This window comes from Amblyomma mixtum, chromosome 3 (assembly GCF_055824585.1).
Source record: "Amblyomma mixtum isolate Tamu chromosome 3, ASM5582458v1, whole genome shotgun sequence".
Taxonomy (NCBI): Eukaryota; Metazoa; Arthropoda; class Arachnida; order Ixodida; family Ixodidae; genus Amblyomma; species Amblyomma mixtum.
Window position 1 is genome coordinate 292296693 of NC_143014.1, and position 14809 is coordinate 292311501.

Here is a 14809-nt window from a genome sequence, read left to right on the forward strand (position 1 = left end):
TAGGGCTCGTGTTGGCAACGGAAGTAAACTTGGGGTGTTTAGTTTTATCTGCGTTAATTACCATTTGCCACCTGCCGCACCAATTAGCTCATCAAGATCAGTCTGGAGAGCAACGATGTCACAAGGGCTCGATATTACTCAGTAAATTGCACAGTCATCTGCAAATAATCGTATTGTTGATGTTATGTTCGACGTGATGTCATTAATATATATAAAGAAAAGCAGTGGACCCAGCACCGAACCCTGAGGTACTCCTGAAGCAACACCTGTACGTCTTGATAAGAAACTCCCTAACTTAACTGACTGAAAGCGGTTTGTTAGAAATACGTTAATCCACTGCATAGTATGTTGATCCAGCTGCAAGTTGCGTATTTTTATCATCAGGCGGTTATGAGGCACGTGATCAAAGGCTTTAGAGAAATCAATAGAGATGAAGTCAATGTAGAGGGAAGAGTCGATTGCTTGATGAAGGTCTGTTATTAGCTCAAATAACTGTGTCTGGCACGATAAATGTTTGCGGAAGCCATGCTGGTTATTGTGAAGCAAGTTGTTCTGGTTAAGATGAGTCATAATGTTTGTGTATATTATGTGTTCGAATACCTTGCAACATATCGAGGTTAGTGAAATTGGTCTGTAATTATTAGGAACGGATCTGTCTCCAGATTTAAATACCGGGATTACATAAGCGGACCTCAAATCTTCTGGCACACGTGTCATATCGAGTGACTGTTGGAAAATGAGAGATAGCAGGAAAGCTGTGTGCTGGCAGGTTATTTTTAACAGCTTCACGTTGATACCATCGGGTCCTGGGCTAGTGTGGTGGGGTAGGCGTTCAATTGGACGAGCCACGCCAAGCGCAGATATGTGAATGGGTGAAAATGGAATCTGGATATCGGCCTCAGGAAGCAGCAGTGGATTGCAAATGGGCAATTCATCTGTAAAAACTTGTGAGAAGTGGCTGTTGAATTGTTCTGCACATTGTTCTATAAGTAGAGTGCTGCCATTTACACCCAAAAGAACAGGAACCGTACTTGCGCTTTTAGGATTAACAGTGTTCAAAAATTTTCTAGGGTCAGTTTTTATCAAACTTGGAAGTGTAAAATTAAAATATTTGTTTTTGGCTTCAGAAATTCGTTTTTCAGCTATTTTAGAAATGCTCTTGTAGTTTTCCCAGTTTTTAGCTTCCTTTTGTTTAGCTTTTGTTTCCGTAAAACTGGTGGGTTGGGTGACGTGCTACCCTGCTCTTTATTTTGCGAAATAATATTTACTTGGTTGGCTACATGGCATAAAAAACCACCATATTTGCGACATGAGGGATGATGAATTCACCTGAAACGAAATCACTACCACGTGCAGCTCACTGTCATAAAAGGCTGTGAATTTGCTTGGTACTCAGTTTTGTACAAAGTGTCTTAAAGAGTTAAATATTTTTATTTTCTTTCATCCTGTGGTCCATCCACTCCGCTTTTTATGTAAAGTGGTGCAAACATGTTAGACCTGTTAGATTGCTAAGGCTGATCTTTCTTATGTTAAATTTTGGAGGATATGGCCCCTGGTCATGGTGGTTGAGTATTCAACTTTAACTATCCAACAGCAGTGGCAGCTGAAACAGCTTTTTTTCGTCTTTGCAGCTGAATGCCTTGCTGCCCCTGCAGTTGATAGTGAAGATGCTGTCAGCAACAAGGCAAAAGAACTGGAAAATCTTAGCCCAATTCAAGAGGTTGAAGGTTTGTAATCCATGTAGCGGCTGTCACAGTGTGGACTGGTCAGCCTGCACAGAAAGTGAATTTACTATATATGCTACTCCACTGCAGAAGTGTCAGTAAATATTGATAATTTACTGTGAGAAAAAGAAGCTTTCTGACTGCTTTTGTCGTGAAATCTGCAGCATCACTTAGTGATGTGTTATGATTTAAGCTTCTGGCATCGGTATTTTTGTACAAAGTGTCGCGGTTTAAGTCATGTAAGGAACACTTTTTTTGCAGCAGCATTGCTTACATTAATAATTTATTTGGAAAACCTTTGAGCTCACTGTATGGATCACCTCTTTAGATGTGACAGAAGTATGTGTAATGTTAGTACGTAAGTTGGGAATGATTTTGTACTGCAGTATTCATAGCTGAGAAGAATAAACAACAACTGGTCATTAGTGCAAGGATGGCAATAGGAGCCTGCTGGTCTGAAACACATTTTTTTTTTATGAACATTCACCTCAATGTTCAGAATCTGGTTAGTAAAAGTTGTACTTAACTAATACAAGTTAGTAGCCTGACTTAATGCAATATGTAAAGCAAATTTTACATTTTATTGCCAGATGTTAGTGTCACGTAACAGAAGCTGATTTGTGAAACCTGTGTTCCTTTTTGTAAGTAACTGTGAACTTAGATCCAAATAATTTGTCTTCAATGATGTCTTCAACTCTCCAGAGGAGCCCGATGAAGAGAACCACAGTGGTGAATGCAGTGACCAAGATGGGGATGTAGAGGGTGATGGTGACACAGGTGTATACAGAGGAAGGCAGAGTCGACCTCTTGAGGTACGTTGTGCTTAAAATGGCCTTGATTGATCACTGGCTTTAGGTTGCCGTTTGCACAATAGAGGCACAGAGGTGGTTGATTACCTGAATTTTCAATTGGGAATGAAATTTTATTGATCTGACATTTGTTTCAAATCTGCAAACTGAAGCATCTGCACTGCAGTGAGGAGACTTTTGTGGACTGATAAAACACCTGTTGTGCTCACTAACAGCAGGTCGCCGTTGATGACGTAAGATCTAACAAACTGGCCTGTGAAAGAAGGCAAAGGATTCTGTTGGATATTACGAGCACAGCTGTTAAGCTCCAGAAAGGATTGAAGTGCACTAGAAGATGGGGAAGGTTTCTGTGGAAGACAAGAAACTAAACTGTGTCTTTCTAGGTTCTTGGACATGGGCTTTAAGTCTAAAGATCAAAAAGAATTTTTGTGTTTTATCTGCCAAGGCTACTCTTGTCCCCTTAGATACATAGTAGCAGAGGCCTCTGGTTTAGTTTTGAACCACTTGGAGTTCTTTCTGTTTGTTTTCACTTTTTACCTCCCCTAAACTGGGTATTTGAGATCTGTGCTTGCAGCTTGGCCATTGCATTGGGGGAAATTACAGAACAGGTAAAAAGAAATGGCGCGGCTGAAGTACTTATCTTCTTTTAGTAATGAAGGTTCTTACGCAGTGAATATGCGTATTGTTTTGTTTGAAAAAAAACGCGAATTTTTTCTGATGAATTTGACGAGCAAAAAGCAGCACCCCACTGCTGTCAAAATAACCATCGAATTAAGCAGTGAATTAGTGTCCTATTATGGTTACATACTCTTAGTTAAAATAAGTGCCACTTAAACAGTGTTGCTGTGCTGTGAGCTTCTCTGTGAGCTTGTCCGTCTTTTTCACCCACCTTCTGAAGGTGCATTCTTATTCAAAAATGAATGGTCTACAGCAGCGGTTCAGCATTCCATTTTTTGTGTGGAGTCCCATCTACTGCTTTACTGCTACAGTGGATTCCTTTCATATAGAAGCTGAAGAGACCATGAAAATTCCTTTTACACTTTAGAAGTTTCATTTACAGAGAAATTGCGATGTGGGCTGTGAGATAGTGTATGCTTTAGGTGCTGTCTCAACGAGTCTTTGAACATAATGGGAACAGTAGACAGTGAATGTGAAGACTGCTGTTTGCAAAAGGAAAAACCAATGGGGAGCACAAAACTGCTCCAGGGAGCCTTTGCTGTTCCATTTTCTATGTGGCGGTTCTCAGAGACACAAAAGTTGTGGCATTGAATATGGTGGTCTTGCTACCATAAATACAAAAAACACAGAACTCCCGAATGGAGTGGTTTGCTTAGTCATAGTTTTATGTGAGTGACTTCTATGTGTCATTATTCTGCTGTGTGCATTACTCTACTTTTGTGTAACAAGTCCCACTTTTCACCAAAGATTTTAAATTTTGGGCTCAAAGCTTACAGTGAATGGTGTCTGTTGACTTTTTTTTTTCACCATGCAGGATGAGGTAGGGTCCAGCACTGACGATGAAACTGGCAACCTGGAGGAAGATACGGGCAGTTCACCGCAAGACGTGACATTGGTTGGGCAGAGACCACGGCGTGCTCCATGTCCCGAGGATGATGACTTTATGGCCGCCTTCGACAAAATGCTCTCGGAAAGCATCCTTGTGAGTCCCCCACTGCTCAAGCTCTCAGATTTTGTTTGTTGAGGCTGTACGTACACTTTTAACTAATTTGTTCATGGTCAGGGCTGTCAGTAGTATATGGTTGGCAAGGTCTGTTGTGTTGCTGTCGTTGCATTGACATGTGTTACATGCTGTTCGGCACAGCAAGTAAGAACGCCATACAGTGATGTGCCGAGCAGAGACGTAATGCAGGGCAGTGTATTGTCACTCTATGTGACCAAGTTTCTCTGACACAAAACCTGTGAAAGATGTGTCAATGAGGAACCTACCGGCAGGGAACAGGGCCCCCGCTGTTTTTGGATAGCAGTGCGGGAGCCTGAAAGTAATAGCTGGAAAATAGTACTTTACTGATTGCTGTGTATACATAGAAGACAACAAAAACAGGTGCCAGCAGAGCTGCTGACCATATAATTTTATTATAGCTCTATGTGGAGTTTTCAGGTGCATCTTTTTTGGCATAAAGAAGTGATTCACGGACAGTTGTTTTTGAAATCTATGTTAATTGTGTTTCTGACTCCAGGTTACCTCCTGACGTGTCTTTTGCTCCCTTCCCGAATGGCTTCGCAAGGACTGAATGCTAACAGTGTTGGAAAAATTGGAAGCACAGAACACTAGACAGTGAAAAAGGCTGTTAACCTACAGCTAGCAACATGTGTGCTTGACTGCCTCAGTGCCTTTCTGCACAGAGAATTCAGTTGCGATGAACCCTCACTGTAATGAAATCACTCCATTTGGGTTGTCACTTGTATAAGAATTTCATACTCTCCTATTGACTTTGTTCATTTTTTCAAGAGTCTGCTCTCACTGTAGGGGGATAGGATGGTGGGATAGTATGTAGAACTCGCTATTATGCAGTGAGTGTTTAAGTGGAAGCATTTGGTTCATTTTTTTGTCATAACACATGTGGTGTGTCAGCTTTGTCTCCATTCACATTCATTCATGTTGTTAAACCTGTTGACATTTCACTTAATTCTGATCACCCATTATACAAGGGCTCTGAATGAAAGGTGCCCATATTGCAGCATCGCAGTCAAGACTCGGTGAAGCCTCAAGCTGACATTGTGATCCCCATGAGTCTGAAAAGCAGCAGCCAGCAAAAAAAGACTTGTGAGTCCGTTTTACTGTCTTCATGCAATTTCTTCTCAACATCTGAAGCCTGAGTGGGGAGACGTTACTGAGCTCTGAGGGCTTTTTTTTTTGTGATCTCCCTTTACAGACAGCAACCTCCTCGAGAAGAAAGGCGAGGAAGACAAAAACACCATGAACTTCATCCTGATGACCCGCAAAGGAAACAAACCCCAGGTTCGCCCATCAGTTTGGAGAGAGCTGCTTGGCTTGAGCTACAGTTTGCTTTGGCAGGGTGGTAGTAGACAGGGCAACCCGCTGGTTGCCCTGCCTGTAGAAGGAGAAAAAAAACTAACTTGCAGTCATGTCCGCAATAACGCTGGGCTAGATACTGCAGGAATGTATTCAAGACTGTGAGATGCAGCATTGCTTCGTGACCATTGGATCCATGTTCATAGGGCATTTGCATGCTTCCCTAGTGTGCATGCCATCTTATTCATCTTCATGGCCATGTATACAGTGCTCTGTGGGTCATGTAATGGGGTCTTTGCACTCCTGAGTTTTCGCGGGTTTAACTGCTAGATTGCACATTTCAGCTGTTGTGTTTGTGGCTAAATTTGCCTTCTTCTTGTTTTGAGAGCTGTCGTATTTCCTAGTGCTTTTTAACATAAATAAATTAAACAGGCTACAAGGCGAGCGAAACCTCACTTTGGGTTAGTCAGCTCTCTTGTTCGTGTAATAATTCTACATCCCGTTTAATATGCTACTTTTCAGGGGTAAAGATGTAAATGCTGCTTGTAAATGCAGTCAAGCTACTGAAATCTTGTTCTTGTTGAGTGCATCAGTAAAGCAGTTCAAGAGTGGGAAGCCATTTGTCTCGGCATTTTGGTTCTTCGTGTGTTACGTATCAGCTCTTTGTTATTTACTTTTGGATCGGGGCAAACATTTCAGGATATGTTGCCTGAATAGCACATATATTGCAGTTCGGTTCATGGTGTACTTGAGCCAGAGAATCTGCACCCATTGACTTGCAAGAGTCTGTGCTTAATTTTTGAATGCGTACTATACTCCTTTGCTCGAGATATGTTTGGCATATAAACACAGTTTTGCTGTCTGATGAGTATGCTTGCCCATTAGTGATTATTTCAACCTGCCTTGGGATCCAGATGATTTTAATTTTGTTGAGTCTGAGTATTTAAGATATAGGCAGTATATCTTGTCTGAGGCCATTGTCGGTGGCCTGCCTGTGGATGTGCTTCTTGTGAGTTATTGAAAAAAAGGTTAGAAGTATGGCCTCTTGTGAAGTCTGTCTTTGCTAGTGTTGAACTGCACAGGCTGTGGCCGGGAGCCCTAGGTGTGCCTTGTCACATTCTTAATCTAATTCGTTTGCTTTTGTGTACACAGTCTGTAGGTGGGTATCTGTCATACACAGCTTTGCTGCCGTATTGTTCTGCTGAACTGGCATCAGCATAGCACAGGCATTATTTGGGTGAAACCTCACTTGGCACTTCTTGGAAGTAGACGGCTCATTGCTTCCTTCTCTCCGCATAGCATTATAAGTCTATGGTTGTGGTCAGGGAAGTTGTATCCAGAATGTTACCCTCTGGTTGGCTCATTTAGACATAGATTAGTGGCTGTGGAATTCTCCAGAAGTTAAGGTGTATTGCAACCTCTGGAAGCTAGAACTCACCTTTCTTGTGATTTCCTACTGTCTTTTGCACTGGTGTCCCCTGTGTATTCTAGTCAGCTTACCTAATGAGCTGAGCTGCATGAGTGTGTTAGCAGGGCCTTATTGCTGACACTGGTAAGAGCTCTTGAGAGCGTTTTTGGTGGCTCTGCTGAAGTATATCTAGCTTGCCTTTTCTTCATTTGAAATGATTTTGATATGAAGATGGTGGTATTGCAGACAGGATATAAAAATGTAATTTATTAATATTCAATTTTTCTTAATTCATTCAGTCCGTTGACCTTGTTCGTGACGCATCGCATAGCACCCTGCTTTTGTAGGAGGGCTGTGGTGAGATCTGTGGTTAGATTGAATTTACTGTAGTATGACTGTGTAACCTGAGTCCTAAGACATGATTTAGTAGTTAGCCAATTTGTTTTAGAGTGCAGCTCTTAAGCCCCCATTCATCAGTTTTGAGGCATGCCTCGCCATCGGCCTCAGCATTATCAGCAGAACAAACGAGCAGCACAGTGGGGGATGAAAGAGAGTGAATGTGGAGTGGAACCGAGGATAAAAGTACAGTGATAGCGAAGAGGGTGCGGTGAGGAAAGCGGAAGAAAAGGGTACGGCGGCAGCCAGAAGACTGGCTCTGCGGCGGCAACTCTTAGAGATGGTGCCAGAGAGCGCACGCCGTCGTCCATTTGCCTGAGGAGAGGAGAGCCACCTCTGTTAGGCACTCCATATTACATATGTGGTTGCCTACTGTTCAAATACCGCTGCAGCTGCACTCAAAAATCACATTACCAAGGAGTTTAATCGTTGGTCAATTTTTTAAGATCTTTGTTTTGTTTCGTTATGCAGAAGCCCCCTGAAGCTGGTTTTAGTTCACATTGTGGTACAGGCTTTCATTGCTCGTGTGCTGCTCTCGAAGTTTTGAGTGCCTTATAACTGTGAGCTATACATTTAATGTACATGCAGTTCAAGAGCCTTGAGGTTCCAATGTCCTCTGAGCTGGCACAAAACCTGAAGGACAGGGAAGAGGTAAGCATCGCTACATTGTGTAAATTTAGCATGAAAAAGAATTAGCACAACAAAGCATTTCATGTTTTCTTTTTGTTTGCTAGCTCATGCAACAAATTTCACCTGTTTGGAATTAGTTTATCATTTGGTCTTGTCCGTGTAACTTCCAATTCTGCACCGATATTTGTTTTGCTGGCTCTCCAAGAGCTCTAATATCCATGGTGTTCTCTAAGGTGTCATTTGTTGCCTTGACAGCTGTCCACGGGCCTAACGTGTTACATTTTTTTGTCTCGATGATAACCGTAATCTGAGGCAGTGTTTTGGTTCATCTTCCACAGGCTGAGAGAGCGGAAAAGGAACATGTGAAGATGCTGACACTGAACATCAATGAAAGGCAAGAGGAAGAAGACTACCAAGGTAATTGAATTGTGTTATAGTATAGGGGCTTGTTTTTCGTGGTCCGAGGCTCGATTCCACGCTTTTCTGTGTGAATACTAGTAAATGGCTGTATTATATGTTGGTGTAATGAAAATTTTAGTCAGGGAGTTGTCCTGGGTTTGATGCCCCCAGCCGAGTTAACAAAGGTGCATGGCTTATTTTTGCAGCCCTACAGCCAGTCATGTAGAGGTTATGTTAAGCTAGAAGCCTACGGTGCCAGTAGCTCCTTTCCCCCTCTCGCCGGTAACTACTGTGTCCGTTGGAAGTCTGGAGGGGTTAGGAAGGGTGACAGCGCGTCACGCGCTTCGGACGCTGTCCAAGGCCATGGGGATTAGGGAGCAAGACAGCAAACAGCCTTGTCAGGGTCGCAAGGGGCCGACTACCGTTTCCCATTGAAAAGAGATGAGCTCTCAAGTAGGTGGGGGTCAGTAAGGTCGGCGACTTCTGAAACCCCCAACTGTCTAGCTAAGCAGTCGACTTTGCTGGCGCCTCTAGAGTCGGGCTACGGCGAGCACTGGGCTCCGTCCATTTCATTTACAGTGCCATTGCAGCGGCATTGGTCAAAATTGGGCGAGAGCAGATTTACTAAAGCTCCGTCCAATTATCGAAGGGATTAAAAGCCAGCTGCAAACAAAGAGCAAAAAAAAGGAGCGCGCTGAGTCCCAGTCTCGGCCGCCTTTAGACAGCCTTTCTTTTGACTGCCTTTTTCTCCTGTTGCCTTTATTTTTGCTCCAGTCTTCAATAAATCAGTTTTTTCTGTCAAGAAGTATGGAGTGGCTGCCCCAACCGGCAACATGTCACTGGACGAGTGGACGAAAACATGAAGTGCCCAGCATTTGATCAGACCAATTGGCCATTCCGACATATTACGGAAGAAACTTGACTGGTTAATTGCAATGATGAGGAATGAGTTGTACTCTAGAGAATTTCCCTGAACAGGGACACTTGGGCAACACCAATTTTGTTTGCAGTAAATTTTCATTGTCGTGCTTTTAGTGGCTCTGTGTGTCTGTTGTAGCAAAGGATGTATTTATTGCCGAGAAATTAGAAGTTCACAGTGGAATTCCTTTTTCTTCTACTCGATTCAAACTTGCCACTTTGATGATGGCATCAAGGTCATTAGGGACTCTGTGACTCTGTGATTGGTGGTTGCAAGTGGATGGCGGTGTGGTCTAGGCTCAGAGATCTGCAAACTAAAAGGCCTTGGCATCATCTCAGTTTTCTTGTCAACGCAATTTCTGATGGCAGTATACTTGCATTTCATTTTTTGGGCTCCGTTTTTTTTCTAAAGTAGTCGTTTAGTCATTAGAATGTAGTATGTTATGAAATTAAATGTTAAATAATAATAAACTGAAGCTTACTAATAACTGAAACTGAAAAGTACAGCACAAGTGCAGTTTGTCCTTCCTGTCTCCTTAAGCCTCTATTTTAATGTGATTAGCAGTGAGGTATTTTGAGCTGCTAAGGGCACTGCTGAATGCTTGGGCTCTTGCGCCTATTTTCTGCTTCAGCTGTAGTTGAGTAGAGCCGGGATACAAGTCAAGTCGTTGCATTGTTTCCCGTGAGCATTTCAGCTACCTGCAGTAGCTTCAAAAAGCCTCTCATGCACTTTCTAAGGTATGTTCATGCTACACAAGCTGTCTGTTAACTCGATAACTTAATTCGACTAACGTGCAGACCCTTCATAAAGTTTCTCTGTATGACTAGAAATTGAAGCACTGCTAAAAAAATTACTTATACGAGCTCGTATTCTGGAATTTTTCATTAAATGGACATGTCCAACCGGGTCGTCCACTTCGGTCTGCACCGATTGTTTGTAGTGTGGTGACAGCTAGCCCACCTTTCATTTTATGTCATCTTAGCTGAAACAGTACCTGCCATTGGACCTGTAATCGAAGTGCAAAACTGAATAATTACAAGACCTGTATAAAGCAGAGACAGTGGACTGTTTTTGATTTAAAGGCAGTGGGGCCTTCTGTGTGGCTAATGCAATCCAAGACAGTGGCAGCAGCATTTGCAGTTTTTGGTGCTGGAGAATGTGCCCAGTGTCAACTTCAGAAATCTGGAAAAAAATTTAGATATTTTTCGATTTAAAATTTGCATTTCATGTCACGATTCAGAACCATCCTTTCATTGGCGGAATTATTTTTCTCCTCACTGATAGCCCTACAGTGTGGGATACTGGGCAAATTTGCTACCTTGTTATATGTGGAGAAGCTTCAGACATTTTGACATTGACTTTAGAATCATATTTCTTACCATGCACGGTCGTTTCCTTATGACAGCATTCAAAAATTATTTGCTTTCGCAGAATTACAATGTAGTTGATGCAGTTGAATTTTAAAGATGGCATCCAGAGAAGACTTGCGGATCTTTCTGAAGGTACACAATGCACAAAACCGAATGTACACAACACAACCCTTGCATAGGAAAAGTTTAGACCCTCTTGCACCTGCGCTAGTGGGCGCAAGGTTTTGTGCAATAAACTTTTATTTACTGTGCGAAAAAGCCGTGTCCTACTATATGTAGGATGCCAGGCATATATGGGTTAAGCCAAGCCAATTTGGACATGTCCTTTTATAGGGCACTTCCAGAGTGCGAGCCCCTTCATGCAAGTTTTCGGGATTTTGATTTGCTTGTGAAAATGTTGCATGGCTGGCGTAACTGATTTGAACATTTTATGTTGCATGTATTCGCCTCGGAAGAAATGCTAGCGGCACAGCAGAGACCTGCGGTACTGAACCTCAACCGGGACCGGAGGCACAAGTACCAACATCCAAAGGGAGCTCCCGACGCAGACCTCATCTTTGGAAACAAGTATGAATTCTCATCTTCAGAATGCCGCTTGTGCTGACACTAGAAAAAGCCAGTTTCCAGCCATTTGCAAAACATGTGGCCTTTATCAATCTAAATGCCTTGAGGACAGCTTTCAGAGAAGCATAATCATGCATTTTTTTTAGCTTCATAGAGTGGATATTAAATCATTTATAACTGTTAAACATAGTGTGAAGTCTTTAACTTGATTTGTGGTTTTTTATTTTTTATTTTTTTTTTCAAAGATACTGCTTCTTGTTTGAGGCCAGACCAAAACTTGTTTCTCTGTTGTCTTTGATACCCTTTTTTACCTCATAGGTCTTTGTCTCTTTTTCATAGATTAATTTAATTTTTTTTTTATTCATTAAGAATTTGGTGTGATGCAGTTTTAGTTTTGATTATTGCAAGAGCAGGGCCAATATATTGATTCCATTTTTAATCTATTCAATTTTTCTTTTTTTTTACCTTTCCGATTAGCTCAAGTGGTCCATGCCTCAGCCAGTGACAAAAGACATAATACATGGTACTGAATAAGCCATTCATAAAGCAAAGAAAAAAAATGATAGAAAGGTGTGTTCTGAACACGCTAGTTATGTTGGAGGCACAACAACATCGCATGTTACCAGCCCATTGTGCAGATTGTCACACCTAAGCAGAAAGCCCCAGGTTTTGGACATTACAGCCACTAAACGATCATGAAACCGATTCCATTCCATTTTTGTATTTCCCATCATTCATTATTACAGCAAGAGCTGTTACTAGCATGTCCCCTGCTACAGCATGGCTTTGGTCGGTCTGCGATTATGTGACTGCCCCCACCACACAGCCATGAAAGAAAAACGAGCCTGCCAAGATTTCAGCCTGGAATCTTCTGATCCATAGTCAGTTGCGTTATCCGTTGTGCCAAAGGCCCAGATGCACACCAGACTCTCACAATGATGGCTGTTACTGCTATATCCACTACTGCAGAAAGGGAACCTTGAGGTACCAGTGTGACCTGTCTGCTCTGGTCATAAGAGTTTCTTACTATTACCTAGAGGGAAAGCTGGCGGCGCTGCCCTTCAGTCACCATGGACGCTCAAAGCATCATGGGGCGGTGAGCTACTTGTTGCGGGACAGTCATAGTTTTTCAGAAACACAGTGTCATTACTAAGATGTTTCATTCCAAAAACGCTGTTCGTGTGTGCGCAAACGACTTTCGCGTGAACGCAGTGTGCAAAAACCATAGTAGTGAAAACGTGACGACACACAACGTCAATAAAAGGTTTTACTTTTCCAAAATGCCATTAAAAAACTTCTTAAAGTATCTAAGCAACAACATTTTTTTGAAAACTTATTTACTTTTAAAAGTGTGCCTGTTAATTACGAAATATTAGTTTTTTTAGTGTTCATCACTTGGCCAATAGGACAGCTAGTCATCTCTTATTTTGGGCAAACTTTGCACTTAAATGCTTTTCTGCTTGTTTGTTGCAATCATTAGACAAGATATTGAATGTTAGGACATTTGTGGTTATTGAACAGCTTTATTTTTCTATTACTTTTTGGCCAAAAGTTGTAGTTCTGCAGTCGGTAGCTCACCGCCCCATGATGCTTTGAGCGCCCATGATGGCTGAAGTGGTCTCGAGGGGTCTCCATGCAAACTCCCATAGAAGGGTCGTCAGCTTTCCCTCTAGGTAATAGTAAGAAACTCTATGGCTCTGGTGACACATTACACCTGGATTCATAGCACAGTTCAAGGCACAAGTGTTTTTGCTCTGCCAAAGAGTGAATGCATGCTTAGGGGTTATAAGTATACTCTGTTTCATACATAGCAGTCAACACAGCGAAGGCTGCGGCGCTCGCACTCCTCGTCCGCATCGTGATGTAGTGCGTCGAAAGTGAAAAGAGTAATGAACTTAAAATTAAAGTAAATGTTGGTCGATATTGTAGTATAATAATAAAACTGTTTTATTTTGCAAAAAGATTGCTTTCTCTTTTATGTTCTTCAAAACGGAGTGCCTTAGTTTTCTGGTTTTTTTCCGGCTCCTCCTGTGTCAGGTTTTCGCTGCTAGGTCGGCCGGTGATGTCGTCTGCTTTCATCTTTCAGTTTCTGAGTCTGCGAAAATAGCACCACTATTTCCTACTCGCTTGTTTTCTTCGCCCACTGCGGCTTCAAAAACATCTCCTGCTCACCTATTCTCCAAGCTGAAGTCTCCAAAAATTTCGAAAGACTGCAAGCAGGTGATTATCAACTTTTACTGTAGCGTAAGGAAGCGCTTCCCGGAGAAGACTGTGCATGAAGTTCTCGAAACTGTGGGCGAGATGACAGGGGTGAGCCCTCAGACAGTTGCGAGGTTCAAGAAAGAAGGTCTCTCTGCTGGAATAAGATCGCCGCAAAAACGACCTAGCAAGGTGACAATATCTAGCTCTCACAGTGTTAAATATGAGAGCTTTGCACTCAACGCCATCCGAATCAAGTTACATCGTATGTATGCCGTACACTACACTGCCTTTTCCCTTTGAAACAAGTGAACAGTGCTATGTTCTTCAAAATAGGTATTAGAGTTTGACAGTTTCGAGTTTATACCTAATGAATCTTTTAAGAAAAAAAAAAAATAAATTGAATAAGTTGAACCTTGGCCCCTTATAAAATGAACAGATAGGCACGCTCTTCGTACCACTCAGCCACGACGCGACGCGGACGGATACATTTTGCTTGTTTTTTGCAGCGGACTACTTTCGTACCTTTGGCAGCGTTGACTGCTATGTATGAAACGGAGATTAATTACAAGAAAAGACACTGTGGCTGTCTTAGAGTGATTAAACCCCTTCACAGTACCATGAAGGAAGGCAAAAAGGGGTGAAAGGGGTAAAGATTTGAAAAATGTTTATGCTAGCTCTGAATTTCACGAATATGCAGTAAACGTAAGCATAAATTTTTGGCTGAAGCAGCTTTGAACTGCGCTCAATATTAATTATTGGCTCAACCTAGCAATAGCGGGGGGTTGTTGCTTGACCAGTGACGAAGTGGAAGAAATACGAAAATGAAATGGAATGATGTTATATCGGCCCTGGTCTTTTGTGCCTTGGTGGAAAGGTGGGGGGGGCAAGGTTGTGATTATTTTTTCTGCACAAAACCAGAGCCCCTCATGCCCCTCGCGTTGCCTTGCAGGAAGCGTTGAGCAAGTGATGCAGAAGAGAGACATCTTGGGTTGCTATTTCTCATCCACCAAGGCCGTGGAAGCGCCAAGGCTCAGGCGTGTTGATTAGGCTCTGTTCCTAGAGCTCAACAGGCTATGTTGATTAGGTTTGTACTGCTACTAAAAAAATAAGACGTAAACTGTCTTATCTAAATGCATTGCCTAGTATTTTACTTACAGTACATCTCAACACACACATGTAGATTAATTATGAGAAAAGGAAAGGCAAAGTAACTGTCACATTCTCAGCGACAGTTACTGGTGACAGTGGCTGCGGCAAAACACACCCACTAGCGCCAGTATTTAAAACCATGTCTTCACGCTTGGCAGCCAAACAGTGCAAGCACAGATCTACCGCAAAGAGTACTTGAGCACATGCTGTCGCAAATCGAGGTGACGCGTCCCCGACGGCTGCA

General features: G+C 42.4%; 1 protein-coding gene across 2 annotated transcripts in view; it reads left to right on the forward strand.

The window, feature by feature from the left end:
- The window catches only part of LOC149355169 (regulator of nonsense transcripts 2-like), a 40913-nt gene extending 26366 nt beyond the window's left edge, over window positions 1-14547 (forward strand). The window contains exons 31-40 of one of the 2 annotated variants that reach the window (XM_089583664.1): window positions 1632-1727; window positions 2427-2536; window positions 4026-4193; window positions 5234-5318; window positions 5428-5513; window positions 7921-7983; window positions 8301-8379; window positions 11106-11217; window positions 11692-11737; window positions 14366-14547. In XM_089583664.1, the coding sequence (XP_089439790.1) occupies window positions 1632-1727; window positions 2427-2536; window positions 4026-4193; window positions 5234-5318; window positions 5428-5513; window positions 7921-7983; window positions 8301-8379; window positions 11106-11217; window positions 11692-11719 (827 nt within the window). In that variant the 3' untranslated portion in view covers window positions 11720-11737; window positions 14366-14547. The remainder of the gene's footprint in view (window positions 1-1631; window positions 1728-2426; window positions 2537-4025; window positions 4194-5233; window positions 5319-5427; window positions 5514-7920; window positions 7984-8300; window positions 8380-11105; window positions 11218-11691; window positions 11738-14365) is intronic. The other variant, XM_089583665.1, reaches the window with a different exon arrangement.
- The last annotated feature ends 262 nt before the right edge of the window (window positions 14548-14809 follow it).